At 39.2% G+C, this 16,828-nt stretch overlaps 1 protein-coding gene and 1 non-coding gene across 2 annotated transcripts; both read left to right on the forward strand.

The window, feature by feature from the left end:
* Window positions 1-3,182: 3,182 nt before the first annotated feature.
* Window positions 3,183-3,289, forward strand: LOC142623008 (small nucleolar RNA R71). The gene has a single exon (XR_012842034.1). It is a non-coding gene; the product is annotated as a small nucleolar RNA R71 (small nucleolar RNA).
* Window positions 3,290-6,251: 2,962 nt separating this feature from the next.
* On the forward strand, window positions 6,252-7,094 carry LOC142625063 (uncharacterized). Its single transcript, XM_075798774.1, has 2 exons — window positions 6,252-6,443; window positions 6,654-7,094. The coding sequence occupies exons 1-2, from the start codon at window positions 6,252-6,254 to the stop codon at window positions 7,092-7,094; spliced, it is 633 nt and encodes a 210-aa protein (XP_075654889.1).
* Window positions 7,095-16,828: the final 9,734 nt, after the last annotated feature.

A 16,828-nucleotide genomic window follows, 5' to 3' on the forward strand; every position in this document is an offset into this window, starting at 1 on the left:
TTTTTTTTTTTTTTTTTTTTTTTTTTTGAGTCAGTCCTTTTTTTCTTCTAACTATTTTACCACTAATTTATCGTAATAAGACAATTGGTTTGCATTCATTCTTGGAACACTTTAGCAAAGGGTTTGAGAAAGAATGGCTAAAATAATAGGCTCAAATGGGTGACTAGCGGTAATGTATCAAGAAAGAAAATCATAAAGGCTCAAAATTAACAAAGATGGCCTAAATCATCTCTTAAGGATTGAGATGGTTCTTCAAAATCTATGACTTTGACATATTTAGGTGTGGCATAAAATTTGATGAATTCTTAGCATTCGACCAAATCAAAGAATAATGAGATTATGCAACAACAAAGTTATGTGCTTCCAAATGAAAAATGAGGTCAAAAGAAAATAGCCCTCTAAAAAAATGAATGGCTCAAGAACTAACTTGGGTTATAGTCTCTACATTTTATTTTCAAGATTTTCAAAGTCATCTCTATCTCTCAACCAAGAAACATGTTCATGTGGCTAAAGTGCATGTGCATACTAGTTGAGCATGAACAACAACGAATTCTTTAGATAGAATTAGCATGAAGAGCTTTGACTTAAAACTCTTGCTAAAGCAACACTTCTTTTGTTTTTTGAAAATTGGACTAAAAAAAAAAAATCACTAAAAAAAACCCAAAAAATTTTTAACATAAAATAAAACCAAATGCAAATCATCTCAAGTTCCTCCCCTAACCTAAAACTTACATTGTCCTTAATGATATCAAGGAAAAACAATAAAAAGTAGAGATTACAGAGACTACCTTGAAGAGATGAACATAAATGAACAGAAAAAACTTTAACACCTCCAAAAGGGGTTAGAAAACAAAACAAAAGGGGTTCCAACTCATTCAATTGCAATTTTCTCAATGAACTAGCCTTGTCTAAGCTAAAGTTAAACGTCTTTATTGCCCAATATGATTATGTTCCAATTTCACAGGCAAGTGACAAGCTTTACCATAAACAAGTCTATAGGGAGACATACCAAGAATATTTTTATAGGCAGTGCGGTACGCCCAAAGTGCATCATTCAACCTCAAAGACCAATCTTTACGATTTGGGTTAACCATCTTTTCCAAAATTTGTTTAGTCTCCCTAGGTGGTTTGTTGTTGTTCTTTAAATAAATCCTATGAGTACATACCAATGGACTAAGTACTTTTATGTTAGCCATGTTCCTTCCTATGACACCCTTATGTTTACTCAAAACATTTAATAACTTACATTCTTGCAAGAAGTCAAGTTCAGAAGATATTAACAGAGGAAAAGTCTCATTAGTTCCTAAAAAAATATACTTGAGATCATTTGGCCAGGGCTTTAACTCCCACTTAGGTACTTGCTTACTAGATGGCAACAAATTTATCTCACAAGGTGGCAACTCCTCATATTTCAATTTCCAATTGCTCGCTTCCAATTCCTGTGCAGATTCCAAGAGACAATGAATATATGCAATTTCGGAATTCTCATCAAAGTTAAAATCACATGAATTGACTAAACTAATGTTTGGTCTTGAACAATTGTTTCAATCAAGTTAACTTCACGCACATCCTCTTCATCCCTAATTTGCTTACAATAATTAAAATTATTAAGCTCAAGGGTCATATTCCCAAAAGATAATTTTAAGACTCCACTTCTACAATTTATCAATGCATTAGAAGTTGCAAGAAATGGGCGTTCTAAAATCACAGATATTTGAGAATTAACACTAGAAACAGGGTGCATGTCCAAAATAATAAAGTCAACAGGAAAATAAAATTTGTCCACTTGAACCAAAACATCCTCAACAACACCCTTAGGAACAATCACAGATCGATCAGCAAGTTGTAAAATTATGGAAGTGGGTTTTAACTCGCTTAGACCTAATTGCTCATACACGGAATATGGAAAAAGTTTCACACTTTCCCCAAGATCAAGCAAAACTTTCTCTATTTTTGAATTACCAATCACACATGAAATAGTAGGACAACCTGGATCTTTAAACTTTGGAGGTCTATTGTTTTGAATGATTGCACTAACTTGTTCAGTCAAAAATGCATTTTTATGTACATTAAGCTTTTGCTTAACAGTACACAAATCTTTCAAAAATTTAGCATATGATGGAATTTGTTTTATGGCATCCAAAAGAGGAATGTTCATTTTAACTTGCTTAAGCACTTCAAGGATTTCAAAATTTTGATTCACTTTTTGAGGGGAAATCAACCTTTGGGAAAAAGGAGTAGGGATAGGGCATCTTTCAATTTCATTAGATTTAGGCTCAAGGACCTCATCACTGCTCTTTATTTTGGAAGATTCATCATGTGTATTGCTTTTAGGAATATCTTTCTCAATGATTTTTCCACTACGAAGAGTAGTTACAGATTTAACTTGACTCACTTTATTTTTAGAGGAACTAAAATCATCAACACAAAATTGACCTTGGGGGTTTGGTTGTGGTTGAGAAGGAAACTTACCCTTTTCTATTGTGCTCATGGATGTGGTAAATTTAGTGAGAGTGCTCATAATGTCATTTATGGCTTGTGAGGTTTGATTATTAATGGTGGATTGAGTTTGTATGAATTCTTGCAAGGTGTCCTCAAGACTTTTTTTGGGAGAGATTATAGGGAACAAAATTTGAAGAACTATGTGTAGGAGGCGCAACCACATTATCATTCCTCCAACTAAATTTTGGGTGATTCTTCCACCCTGAATTGTATGTCTCTGAATAGGGAGAAGGATATGATTTTTAACCATGTTCATAGCATTTGCTTGATCATGCAACACCTCTTTAAAAGCTGGAATTGTAGGGCATTCATTGGTAGGGTGTTCCATTGTCTCACAAATCCAACAAACTTCATCAATTTTAGGCACAATATTGATTCCATTGACCTTTCTTAATTCCATGGCTTCAAGCGTCCTAGTTAGACTAGCCACCCTAGCACTAAGGTCATCATCTTCCCTAAGTTGGTACTTACCACCCCCAGAGGGGTTGGTGGATGCTCTAGACCTATCAGAGGTATTAGTGGTATCCCAAGATTGGGCATTCTCAGCTAAGAGATCAAAATAATCAAAAGCCTCATCAGGATCTTTATTTAAAATCTCTCCATTGCACATCATCTCTACAAATTGGCGCATCTTTGGAGTTAAACTTTCATAGAAAAAACTAATTATACGCCAAGTTTCATAGCCATGATGTGGACAAGCATTAAGCAAATCTTTAAATCCTTCCTAACATTGATAAAATGTCTCATTATCTTTTTGTGAAAAATTCATTATTTGTCTTTTAAGTGCATTAGTCCTATGAATTGGAAAAAATTTCTTTAAAAATTCAGTTTCCATCTCTTGCCAAGTATCAATTGACCTAGGTCTCAAAGAATTAAGCCAAGTTTTTGCCTTGTCTTTAAGAGAAAAAGGGAACAACTTCAACCTAATGGTCTCTTCATTACATGATTGGTCATAGAAGGTAGAACATACCTCCTCAAATTCCTTAAAGTATAGGTAAGGATTTTCAGAATCTAAGCCATGACATTTAGGAAGTAATGAAATCATACTGGGCTTAAAATTAAAATTATTTGCATTAGTTGGAAAAATGATGCATGATGGTGCACTACTTCTAGTAGGTTGCAAATAATCCTGGAGAGTTCTAATGGGTTGGTGAGCATGGAAGTTTTCATTATTTAGATTATTCTCATTACCATGATTACTCTCTAAGTCCGCCATGACATCAAGTGTATCGGAATGTGTAAAAGAATCAGATAAATTTCCAAACAAATTATTAGACTCAATTCTAACCAAGCGATTATCACTATCACAACACCAACCACACATGCAATATTAAACCAAGAAAGAAAAAAGAAAAAGAAAATAAAATAAAACAAAAATGTTAAAAATAAAGAGAAGTAAAAATAAAAGAAAAACTCTAAAAGAAAGCTAAACTACTTAAAAAAGGAAAGAGTTGGAGAGATATTACCAAATATGTGAAGAAATTTAATGCCGAAAACCTCTCCAAACAAAGTGGAACACTTCTCTAATCGCCTAATTCCTTGGCAACGGCGCCTAAAATTTGCTGCGACTTAAATAATGCTCCCAAGTGCAGGATTGTCACGAAGTAATAACCCGGTAAGTACGAGGTCGAATCCACAGGAAAAAAGGAATTGATTAGCAAACCAAAAGAGAGTAAAACTAAAATAATAAAGTTTAACTGAAGAGATTTTTGATAGTTTAGTAAAGGTAATTTAAATTGAGAAAAAATAACAATATATTAAAGCGCTAAGGTTTGGGGATCCACACACAACACATCTATTGGTAGTCTTAACAATATTTATTTTATAACTCAACTTAAAATTCATACAAAGGATGATCTTAGTTGGATTATTTAACAATAAAAACTCAAAAAATTAATTGTCTAAGGTAGTTTCATGCAATTGATTGATTTTAGGCAAAACAAAACTAGTGAATTAGTTCGTAGGGAATACTGGAGTCTACGATAAACCAAAGGATTATACAGAACTAAACAGTTTTCTAGATGAGTAAAACAATCAAAAACATAAAAATATAAGCATTAAAACCAATAAATAATTGTTAAGAACATACCAATAAACGGTTGGATTGCACCCCTTGCCTTAGCAAGGCTTCTAGCAAGCCATAACACAAATAGAACTCTAAAAACTGTAAAGAAACTTTGAGAAAACCTAAATTATGTTCTACAATAGCGCTCCTCTGAATTTTGCCCTAAAAAGCCGTTAAATAGGTCAAGGAATCCTATTACAAGTTGGATTCCCGTTTGGAGAAAATCCTAGGTTTTTTAGGCTTCACTTAACTGACATTTTTGGCCCATTTAACTTCAGAATTATGACTTTTGGTAAACTAAAAAGTTGTAGCCTTTTAAGTTAGCTTTCCAGCGCAACTAAATCATCTCAATTGGACATCTGAGCCGAAAGTTATGGTCCAAATACTAATTGATGTGCAAGCTGGAATCCTAATCTGAATTGGACTTGGATTTGATACAAATTTCCTTTGATTCCTCGCTCCAATTGGACTTGAATTTAATTGGGTTGGCCTTATTTGACTTCATCATGGCCCTTGTAAAATTAAAGTCCATTAGATTTCTTTTTTGCACAAATCCACGTATTTAATTTCATCATCCTACAAAAAACAAATTCACGCATTAAAATTCAATTAAGTACAAAATTGATTATTTAGCATTATTCCAAAACCAAATATAAACTGAATGAATTAACTCAAAATAAGTGTGATAATGCTTTCTAATAATGATATGAATATGCAAAATTAAGCTATTATCAGGGGGTAATGAAAAAATCGTAGCAAGCACTTTTCGATTGGGATTGCCCGAGGATTCTAAATTACGAGATTCATTGACAAGGAGACCTCCCGAGGATATGAGGTAGTTAATGAGGTAGATAGAAGAGTATAAATGGTTAGAGGATGATCGGCAGTAGAATAAGGTAAGGCCTCAACCACGAGCCAGCCTCGACAAGGGGGCTTACAGTTAAGGCCCCAGAAGGATTTAAGGATCCAAGAATCGGATGCGTAAGCGGGGGGAAGTAAACATGACGTTTAGGGAACCAGTACACAGGATTGTTGATCAAATTAAGCATGAGCCGTACTTCCGGTGGCCAAACAAGATAGGGGTGACCGATCGAGGAAAAATCAAACCTTGTACTGCATTTATCATAAAGACAAGGGGCACACCACTGAACAATACAGGGTGTTAAAAGATCACTTGGAGCAGTAAGTAAGGGCGGGGTATTTGATAGAGTTTGTTGTCGACTCGAAAACATAGGAGCTCGGTCAGGATACTCAGCCTCGGGGGAATCCCCTCCCACCTTCTTTACGAGTAATAGAGGTCATCCATGCAGCTTCCAGGGGTACTCTAGTGACTGGAAGGAGAGGGGTACTATCAGTGGTTCCGGTAGAAAGTTGTCCGGTTGATCATCCACCCGAGAAGAAGTTGAAGTTTAAATGGGAACCCATTGCCTTCAATCATGATGACTTGGAAGGGACAATCTAGTCGCATGACAACACTCTGGTGGTTATAGCTCAGATCAATGGTTTTATAGTGAAGAGGGTACTGGTGGACCAGGGAGGTGGCACCAAAATAATGTATCCTGACCTGTTCAGGGGGCTAGGATTGAAGAAAGAGGACCTATCCAAGTACGACACACCCTTGGTGGGGTTTGATGGCCGGATGGTGATCCCGGGGGGGGGGGGGCAAATTACGCTCCTCGTGAACATGGAAAGCAAGGAAGTCATGGTGACCTTTATAGTAATCAATTTGCTTTCTCCGTACACGGCGATTCTTGGAAGGCCATGGATTCATGCCATGGGGGCAGTTCCGTCTACTTTGCATTTTAAAGTCAAATTTAGCATCGAGCATGGTATCGCCGTAGTGAGAGGGAACCAGCAAGTGGCTAGGCAATGCTTGGTAGCCACAGTTAATCAAAAAATTAAGCAAAAGGAACCAGCTGTTCAAGCTTCATTATAGCAGTTAGAAGAACCTCAGGAGGGAATGGGGGCTAGTTGTGCTGAAGCCATAATAAGAGTGAGGATACTGCCGGACGAGGATAGGAGTTTTCGAATTAGAGTCGGTATGAAGGACGAAGATAGGGTGGAGATGCTGTTGCTGCTTGTATAGAATGTGGATGTATTCACTTGGAGCCCATACGAAGTGCCCGGGGTAGATCCCAAGTTTATAGTTCATAAGCTTAATGTGGATCCACTATTTCCTCCCAAGAAGCAGAAGCCGAGGAGGTTGACCAAAGAACACGTTGAATATGTTAAGCAAGAGGTCAAGAGGTTGAAAGAGGCAGGGGCGATAAAAGAGGTTTTCTTTTCAGATTGGCTTACAAACACCGTGGTGGTAAGAAAAAAAAATGGGAAATGGAGGGTTTGTGTGGATTTCACTGATCTGAATTGGACGTGCCCGAAAGATCCTTTCCCCACGCTGAAAATCGACCAGTTGGTGGATGCTATGTATGGGCACCAGAGGATGAGTTTCCTATATGCTTTCCAGGGTTATCATCAAATTGCCTTGGTTATCAAGGATCTAGGAAAAGACAGCATTCATCTCACCTGATGCCAATTACCACTATACAGTGATGCCGTTTGGGCTGAAGAATGCTGGAGCTACTTATCAACGGATGATGACGAGGATGTTCAGGGACAATATTGGGCGTACAGTAGAGTTGTATATTGACGATATGGTGGTTAAAAGCAAACAGGAGAAGGGGCACATTGATGATCTTAAAGAAGTGTTCGAAGTACTACGATGGCATAAGCTACGCCTCAATGCTAACAAATGTACTTTTGGAGTGGGGCCTGGAAAATTCTTGGGGCATATGATCACGTGCCGAAGAGCTCGGGTACCTATGCTGTCAGCCCTAGAGCCCGGTGAGGATTTGTTCATGTATCTTTCGGTCTCCGAGCATGCCATGAGTGCCGTGTTGCTGAGGGATCAAGGTGTGCAGTAGCCAATATATTATGTCACCAAGACGTTGTTCTATGCCGAGACAAGGTATTTGCCCTTAGAGAAGTTAGTGTTAGCACTGGTGCACGCTACGAGGAAGTTGCCCCATTATTTTCATGCCCATACCGTCTATGTATTAACCAAATATCCCTTGCAATCGTTGTTGAAAATATTTGATTTCACAGGCCGAATAGCAAAGTAGGGAACATAGTTGGGCTTTTTTAACATCAGGTATAGATTGAGGAGTTCGGTAAAAGGCCAAGTTCTCGCTGATTTTGTTGCAGAGTTTTCCTCAAAAGGGGAGATGAAGATAGTTTGCCATGTGGAGGTGCCATTATGGAAGGTATTCATGGACGGTGCATTTAGTGCACTGGGGGTTGGGGCTGGAATTGTCATTATCACCTCGAAGGCCATTATGGAAGGTATTGGAGTATTCTTTTAGATTGGGTTTTAGGGCTTCCAACAATGAAACTAAGTATGAAGCCCTACTTTCCGGATTGAGGGCTGCCCTAGGTCTAGGCGCTCGGGAGGTAAAAGTTTGTTCGGACTCTTGGCTGGTGGTCAATCAGGTATAAGGTGGTTTTGACGCAAAAGACACCTGGATGACGAAGTACTTATGATTAGTAAAACAGACCATAAGCCAGTTCCTAAAAGTGAAGGTGGTTCAAATAACCAGGGGTCAAAACAGTCACACAGACTTTCTGGCAATGTTGGCATCTTCTTTGACCGAGGAGGTACCTCGACTAATCAAGGTAGAGGTGGTGACGGAACTAAGTATTGATGCAAAGACAAGTGTTTCAATGGTGACGAGGCCTAAACTATGTTGGATGACTCCAATCATAGACTTTTTGGTAGAAGATTAGCTACCAGCAGATGGGAAGGAGGCAGACAAAGTACGCCGCATGGCTGCACAGTATTGGTTGTCAGCAAATCACGAGTTATACCAGAGGTCTTTTGGGGGACCTTATTTGCAATGCCTTCCTCTAAGCAAGATTGGAGAACTCTTAACTGAGCTCCATGAAGGGGTATGTGGCAACCACGTGGAAGGGCGTACGTTAGCTCACTGGGCAATGACCTAGGGATTCTGGTGGCCACAGATGTACAAGGATGCCACCGAGTATGTTCAAAAATGTGAGCAATGTCAGAAACATGTTCCTTTGATCCATCAGCCAGTAGGGAGTTTGAATCCTATTAGTAGCCCATGCCCTTCGCACATTGGGGGTTAAACATTGTAAGTCCGTTCCCATGAGTTACAAGGAATCGAAGATTTGTTCTGGTAGCCGTGGAATACTCCACTAAGTGGGTAGAGGCCGAGGCATTGGCTAATATTCGGGATGTAGACGTCAAAAAGTTTGTGTAGAGAAAACATAGTCACAAGGTTTGGAGTACCAAAGTCCCTAGTATTTGATAACGGGTTGCAATTTGATAGCAAGGCTTTCCGTAAGTTCTTCAGAGATCTCGGCATCATAAACAGGTATTCCACCCCAGCATATCCGCAGACTAACGGTCAAGTTGAAGCCACCAACAAGGCGATTGTGAACGGGTTAAAGAGAAGACTGGATGATGCTAAAGGTAAGTGGGCCGAGGACCCAACGTTTTGTGGGCATACAGGACAACTCCCAGAATGTCCATGGGAGAAACTCCCTTTTCTTTGATGTATGAAGCAGAAGCAGTCATACCAGCTGAGGTTAATTTGTACAGCGCCTGGGTTTCGGGATTCACCCTTACCGAGAATGATGAGTTAATGGTGAAGCAACTGGATTTATTAAAGGAGTACTGGAAATTAGCAACCATTCAGCTTGCATAATATCAACAGAGACTTGCTCGGCAAAACAATAGAGATGTGAAGAAGAGAGAATTTAGTGTTGGAGACTTGGTACTACGCAAGGTAGTGGGAAGCACACGTGACATTAATGTAGGAAAATTGGCCCCAACTTGGGAAGGGCCATATAGAATTACCGTGATTGCTGGAGCAGGAGCTTACTACATAGAAGAATTGGATAAGAGACCACTTCCTCGGCCATGGAACGTTCACAATCTGAAAAAGTTCTATCACTAATAGTTGATACGCAATGTGTGATCAATGTTCAGGCTGTGCGCGTATAATGTTATGTGATACGTGATCAATGTTTATGTCTATGAGTACATTCACACTTAACTGCGTTGTTATTAATTTACCGGCCATATAAGGACAGAAACTTGCTCCTAGTCCGATCCTAATCACCGAGTAGGTGGAAACCTTACATTAAAATGCTCTGAGGACAGAAACCTACTCCCGGTTCTATCCTAATCACCAAGCAAGTGGAAACCTTATACTAAAATGCTCCAAGGACAAAAATCTACTCCCAGTTCAATCCTAATCACCGAGCAGGTGGAAACTTTAAACTAAAATTCTCCAAGGACAGAAACTTGCTCCCAGTTTGATCCTAATCACCGAGCAGGTGGAAACCTTACGTTACATCCCTCTCAGGGGACTGTGCTAAGTTCGATCCTAATTACCGAACAGACGGACCCAAGCTTTAATTTTGTTATATACACGATCAAGTTCTCGGTTCTACTCAAATTACCAGGTGCACACAAACTTACGTTTATTTCTCCCAAGTACAAAAACTTGCTTTCGAGTTGGTCCCGGTCGCCGAACGGGTAGTGACAGTTTGTCCTTTCCAAGGACAAACGAAAAAGTAATCTTTATAAATGTAGTTATAGATAAAAACCAAATAAGCTCAAGTTAAAATGTAATGAATGTCTTGTCACCACACCCCAATGACCATAGGTAAAAACCAGACGAAAAAAAGAAAATAATAATCAGGGAGTACGGCATGGAAAGCAACTTTCTTTATGCTTAGGCAGCAGGGTTGGCATACTGAGAGAAGGTAGTATCCTTGGCTGTTCGTAGTAAGACATCCTTGGCGGGCTGATCTGCGGTAAATGGTTGTGCTTGAGTGTCCTCGGTAGGAGGGGTACCGGGTTGTGCGGCATTAAGGTTTCTGGAAATTTCAAGATCAACCAACTTCACATGGGTGTTAATCTCACGCACTAGCTCCTTCATGCTGGGGTGTCCTCCTCATCGGTGGCACCAGACTGACTCTGAATGAAAGGAGGAGGTGGGGGGAAAGGAATCTGCTCCGGATGCCTTAACGGAGAATTGTCTTGGCAGCCTTGCTCTTGTCATTCGCAGTGGGGACAACGACATCCTTCAAAGCCCTTTCCCGTTCAGCATCCTCAGCGGTCTCCTTCAATCGCTCATTGATAACGTAAGCTAGCTGTGCAGTCTGATAACACGACGATAAACATGCTGGGGTGTCCTCCTCGTTGGTGGCGCAGGATTGACTATGAACGGGGGGAGGAGGTGGGGGAAAGGAATCTGCTCCAGATGCCTTAATAGAGAATCGTCGTGGCAGTAACGACATCCTTCAAAGCCCTCTCCCGTTCAACATCCTCAGCGGTTTCCTTCAATTGTTCACCGATAACGTAAGCTAGCTGCGTGACCTAATAACATGACGACAAACATGAAGACAAAGAAAGTACGAGTGCACCTATATGATGAGAGAGAGGTAAGATAGTATACTGCCGCTATAGTATGCCATTCTAGCCAGTTAGCTAACGATTCATTAGATCCGCTCGAGAAGAAGTGCACGTCCTTAGGAACGAGGAGACACTATGCTAAGCTTTGAGCGACTCGTCCACCTTCGCCTTGCGCCCATGTTCTGATGCTAGCAATCACTGGAAAAGACTCATTACCGAGCCTAAAGTTGGCCTACCAGCCTATTTCTTACCGAGAAGAGGATGCCATATGTGAACCAACCTGGGCAGCTAGCCACGTGTCACCGGCTGGTTCTCGGATTGTAATCCCGCCAGAAGGTCGGGGAGGTGTGGTCCGCAGGGGAGCCTTACCCAAGACCCTAGGTTATTGTTCGGTAATTCGTTGCCTCTTATGCGAGTGGCCAGGAGGGGGGAGTTAGGCTTCTGCCTTGGGGTTGTTGTTGTTGTTGCACTGTAGGACGGGCACTAGGCAAGAAGCGTCCAATGGTTAACGACCGCCTTGACACCATTTCTCTTTCACCTTGATCGACCTCTGCTTTGGATGAATGAATAGATTTGGCTGCTTGCTTGGCTGGATAAACTGGGGCTTGAGCTTGAGGATCTTCAATAGGTCTATGAACGGCGTGGTTTTGGGAAACTAACTCGGCTGAAGCATCTCTAAGAGGTACTAATGATTCTGCTCTAACTAAACGTGGGCCAAGGTCCCGAGCTTCACCGACTGTTAGATGAGGAGGACTGCCAGGTAGTGTACCCAGGAGTGCAGCAGTATGAGATGGGATGCTTGGAGTTGTCCATCAGAGTGCACAAATATCTCTTACCTAAGTACAAAATTGAGATCCCTCACGTGCACAACCTTGAGGTCTGGTCTAAATCTTTTACTGTTTACATCAAAACAAGAAGAAAGCCGATTAGCATAGGGTAAAGAAAGTTAGTACGAGTAAAACGTTGGCTTTAAAAAAATTAAAGGTATTCAATACAGACCAACGTCACACAGCGAAGTTGGACAGGGGAGCTGACCAGCAAGCCAATTACCGCTCACCCGAACGAATTCTCCCGCTGAAGTTTTGTAAGAATCGGGAAGGCATGATATAAGCCGTACCCGTACATCCCTAACCTTTAAATAATAGTCCGACCTAATGTTGCCACATAAGCTATACATAAAGTTTATGTCGTGGTGGCCTAATTGAAGCCTATATAATTGGCTTAGTCTACTGACACAACTTACAACTCGGTAAAAATTGAGGGAAAGCTGGTCAGGGCATAAACCATAAAACTCAAGGGTGCTAAGTATAAGAGGGTCCACGGGAAACCTAACACCTCCCTCTAGAATGACCATTAAAGGGAAAAATAATACGTTGGGACTAGAGCGTCTCTAGAGAACAATATCACCCTCTTGGTAGTAGGCGATATCGACATCTCCTGGAACGTCGTAGACTGCTTTAAAATTAGCCAAAGACTCTTTGAAAGTAAGAAGATGTGAATAACCCATTCCTAATACTTGAGGGATGAAAAGAAATCGAAGAAAAGAAAGAGGAAAAAGAGAGGAAAACTTATTGGGGCTCTAGAAGGTAATGCTCTTGGTTGGAGGATCAACACACAGGAGGAATATGCTCGGCAGAGGGAAATTTGAAGGAGTGGGAAAGCAAAAAGTAATCTGAAGGGGCGAAAGGAAATATTTATAGGGTGGAAGTATTTAATGAAATCAAGGTGGGAAAACCATTCTGCATTCTTTTTGTAACCCCCACACGCGTGACCTCGGTTCACGAAGCGTCAGGTTATCATTATAGTTAGACGTGACAACACTCCTTTTGAGAAAGCATTAATGACCACCTTGTTTACTCAGGAGCTGACGATTGGGCTTCCCGAGGATTTGCTAGCGCTAGCCTCGTAGTCCTTGATTCGTTCTTGGTAGACGGGTGTGAATCAAGGGGGGCTATTGTACGGGGTATAATCCCAAGCCTAGTGGATCTTGGGCTGTGGCTACACAATACATTGCGCGACCCTATGCCCATTGGGCCTTGGGCCTCGATTCAGACACACTTCAAGGCCCAACACCAACCAGAACACCATAGTAGGTATATTCGGTCCTTAGCGTATTTGGAGCTAGCACATGCCAATCAATTCATAACTTGGTCGGGATTGTGCTTGCTCGGTACAATCTATGTTCTCGGTAGCCCGGTATTGCCTTGGGGAGTATCGTTGCCGAACAACGTTTTGGAGGCTGGTACTAGTTCCAATGCCATTATCACCGTCCCTGACAGAGCATATTCTTACTAGAAATGATAAGATTGGACCCCCTTTGCACGAGTGAGATCAGGAAGCAATCATAACACCTCCACCCATATCAGGCTATAAATAGAAGAATAGAATGTGTGGCAAGGGTTGGCAATTCTAGAGAGGAAACAAAGAAAGAGTCATAGTATCAGTGTCATTAGGGAGGAAAGCACCCCGGAGAGGAAAATGAGAGGAGTTCATGAAAACCAGTGAGTGCTATTGGGTTGCTTGGTAAGGAACTACCCATAGTAGGAAAAACAAAGCCCACTACACAAATAAGTTGTGAGCCCAAATATAGGCCCAGTCCGTTATACCTATTTTAGTTACTCACAAATTGTATCCTAACAAATATGAAGATCCTGCTAGTATCATACTTTTCTAAGTGGGGAAAAAATTGCATCCTAACAAATATGAAGAGCCTACCAGTGTCATTAGTATTCTGTATAGTTAAAAAAAGATGATCTCTTTCTGTCTTTCTCCTCCAAGAGAAGAATGAAAAGACCAAGATATTTCTCTATCACCAAGCTCATTGTCATTGGGTCATACATATATAGAAATATACAATGTTAATTCACTTAGCTGTCGTTGACCAGTTTAGTAGGGCATTTACAAATAGACTGATCAAAGTCTCTTTTGTGTGTGTGGAATCTTTTTTGTTTTTGTTTTTGTTTTTGTTTTTTGTTTTGTATTGTATTTTTTGTTATTATTTAGAATTCTACATTACTCTAATCTAAGGATATACGTGTGAAACTTCTTCTTAGATATTTGAACTTTAGCCCTTGCCTCTCCTACAACCATTTATACTTACGAAGTGACTATCACGTCAATGATTCATAGTAGTGTGTAGAATCTATTGAAGTTTTGTTAGTTGTTAGTTAATTGATACCAAAAATTGTAAAGCTTAAGGCTCCAAATAAATTCAGCTCAGATTAGAGAAAAAGAAAAGCTAAGTCAGGGAAATTATTCTTTTTCATTGTACAGAATGTATATTTACATTGTAGATACATAAAAAGTGGCAAGTAGACATTTGCAAAAAAAAGTAAATATTGTATACTTTTTGCAAGTGCATGTTGCTTTAGTTGCTGCTTAAAGAACTTAAAGAAGATCTGAAACCTTTGAGTGGAGTCTCTAAGTCATAAGTAGGTGAACTTGTGGTTGCAGCAGATCAAGGAAAAAAGTAGTCCATAGACTCGGAGCTGTCATGTAGTCGTGGTAGTAAGTTTTCTACATGAGGTAACAATAGGATGTTAGTGGTCCAAGTCTTATTGTAAAAACTTTAATTCTTTCATAGTGGATCTGTTTTTACCTTGAGAATAGCTAGGTTAAATCTTCCCCAGGTTTTTTACCAGTTAGGTTTTCCTAGGTTTTTATATCGTTGTGTTCTTTATATTTCCGCATTATTTACATGATATGATTTGTATGTGTTAACCTAGATCTGATTAATTTATCTAAGTAATCACTTGGCTAAATAACTAGGTTAAACAACTTGTGTTTAAGGGGTCTAAAACTTTACAAAACTAATTAGTTAAAGGCGGAAATATTATTTTTGTCTCTACATTTTGGCCTCATTCCCATTTTGGTCCCTACCTTTTTATTTTAACGTGTTTAGTTCCTAAAATGAAAAACGCATTCCATTTGGGTCCTTACCATCACTCACTTAATGGAAATTGCTGATGTGGCAAACAGAATGTATTGTTGACACAGTAAATGCTGATGTGGCCATTAAAATAATAATAATAAATTTATCTGACATTTTTAAAATGACAACTTAGATCCACGAAAGCATATAAATTAAAAACATTAATTTATCAATTTTAACTAAATAAAAAAATAAAAAACGGAATTAAAAACCAAAAATAATATGAATTGAGATCTAGGTTCATCTTGAACAAGAGCATGAAGAACACAAACCCAAAAATTTCAAAACCCAAAAACATATTATCTTGTCAACTAAACACAACATCATCAATAAACACAAAACTCAAACACGGTGCAAACTCAATTTTCATTTTCCTATCCTCTCTCCCTCTTTGATTTCTTTTTCTCTTTAAGTTCAGGTTATATGTTTTAGGATATGGCTTTGATCTGGGTTTAGAGAAAGAGAGGCTAAGATGTGGTGGTTTGGATTTGGGTAGAAAGAGAGGGGTTGAGGTTGGTGGTGGTTTGGATTTGGGTTTAGAGAGAGAGGGGCTAAGATCGGCGATGATTTGAAGCAGATTGGCGGTGAATTGGCCCTTCGCTCTTCAACCTTCGCACTGTTGTCCTTTGACGCTATTGCCGACGATCCTCTTTGCCGTGTCGTCTCCGTTGAAGACATTCTGTGTGTGTGTGTGTGTGTGTGTGTGTGTGTGTGTGTGTGTGTGTGTGTGTGTGTGTTTGTTAGATTTGGATAACTGAAAGTATCAGATTGAGGTTTGGAGGAAGAGTAAGGTAGCATGACTCGACTCTCTCTAAACCCAGCTCTTCGATTGGTCTCTCTTTCACAGATCAGTGGGTCTCTATTAGATCGATGGGTCTCTCTCTCAAATCGGTGGGTGGGTCTCTCTCTTTTATCTCTCAATCTCTCAGCTCTGTGGTAGAGATTACGGTGGAGATAGCTGGAAGATTTGTGGTGGAGATTTGTGGGTTTGTTTATGGGTTTCTTGAATTTATGGGTTAGTTTCTCGAACTTTTTTGGGTTTGAAATTTATGGGTTTGTTTTTGGGTTTCTCGATTTTGTGGGTTAGTTTCTTGAATTTTTTTGGATTTAAAATTTCGGGGTTTGTTTTTGGGTTTCTCTAATTTGTGGGTTAGTTTCTCAAATTTTTTTGGGTTTGATATTTGTGGGTTTGTTTTCTAGGTTTCTCAAATTTGTGGGTTAGTTTCTTGAATTTTTCTAGGTTTGATATTTATTGGTTTGTTTATGGGTTTGATATTTGTACGAAGGGATTGATTTTTCATGTGATGTTCTTCATGTTTTGAATCTTTGAATGTCTTTGTATTTTGTAGATTTATGCCCTTAGATTTTACGTGTTCCATGTTGGGTCTATTCTTGATTTTTCAATTTTCTTGGCAACTAAACATATTATTTCAAGAAGAACATGTTCTTTATTTATTTTTTTATTTTCTTAAAATGGATAAATTAATTTTTTTTAGAATCAAAGGTATATGTGGATGCTGATATGTCTTTTTTAATTATTATTTTATGTTGACATGAAATTTTTTAATGCCAGTTAATTTTTTTAATATTATTTTATTGGTCACGTTAGCATTCCGTTTGCCACGTAGAATATTTTAGTTAAGTGAGTAATGGTTGAGACTAAAATGGAATACTTTTTCATTTAGGGACTAAAAGCGGTAAAATAAAAAAGTAAGGACCAACTCGAGAATATGGTCAAAATGTAAGGATGAAAATAGTATTTCCTCCTAGTCTAAAATATGAGAATGTAAATGCCAAATATGGGTGTAATGTAATTTGAAAACTACAATTATTTATTTATTATTTATTTGAAATTTTTTGAGAAGATTGAACAGTGCAATTTGTAAAC

Source organism: Castanea sativa, chromosome 1, assembly GCF_040712315.1.
Source record: "Castanea sativa cultivar Marrone di Chiusa Pesio chromosome 1, ASM4071231v1".
In the NCBI taxonomy this organism is placed as follows: Eukaryota; Viridiplantae; Streptophyta; class Magnoliopsida; order Fagales; family Fagaceae; genus Castanea; species Castanea sativa.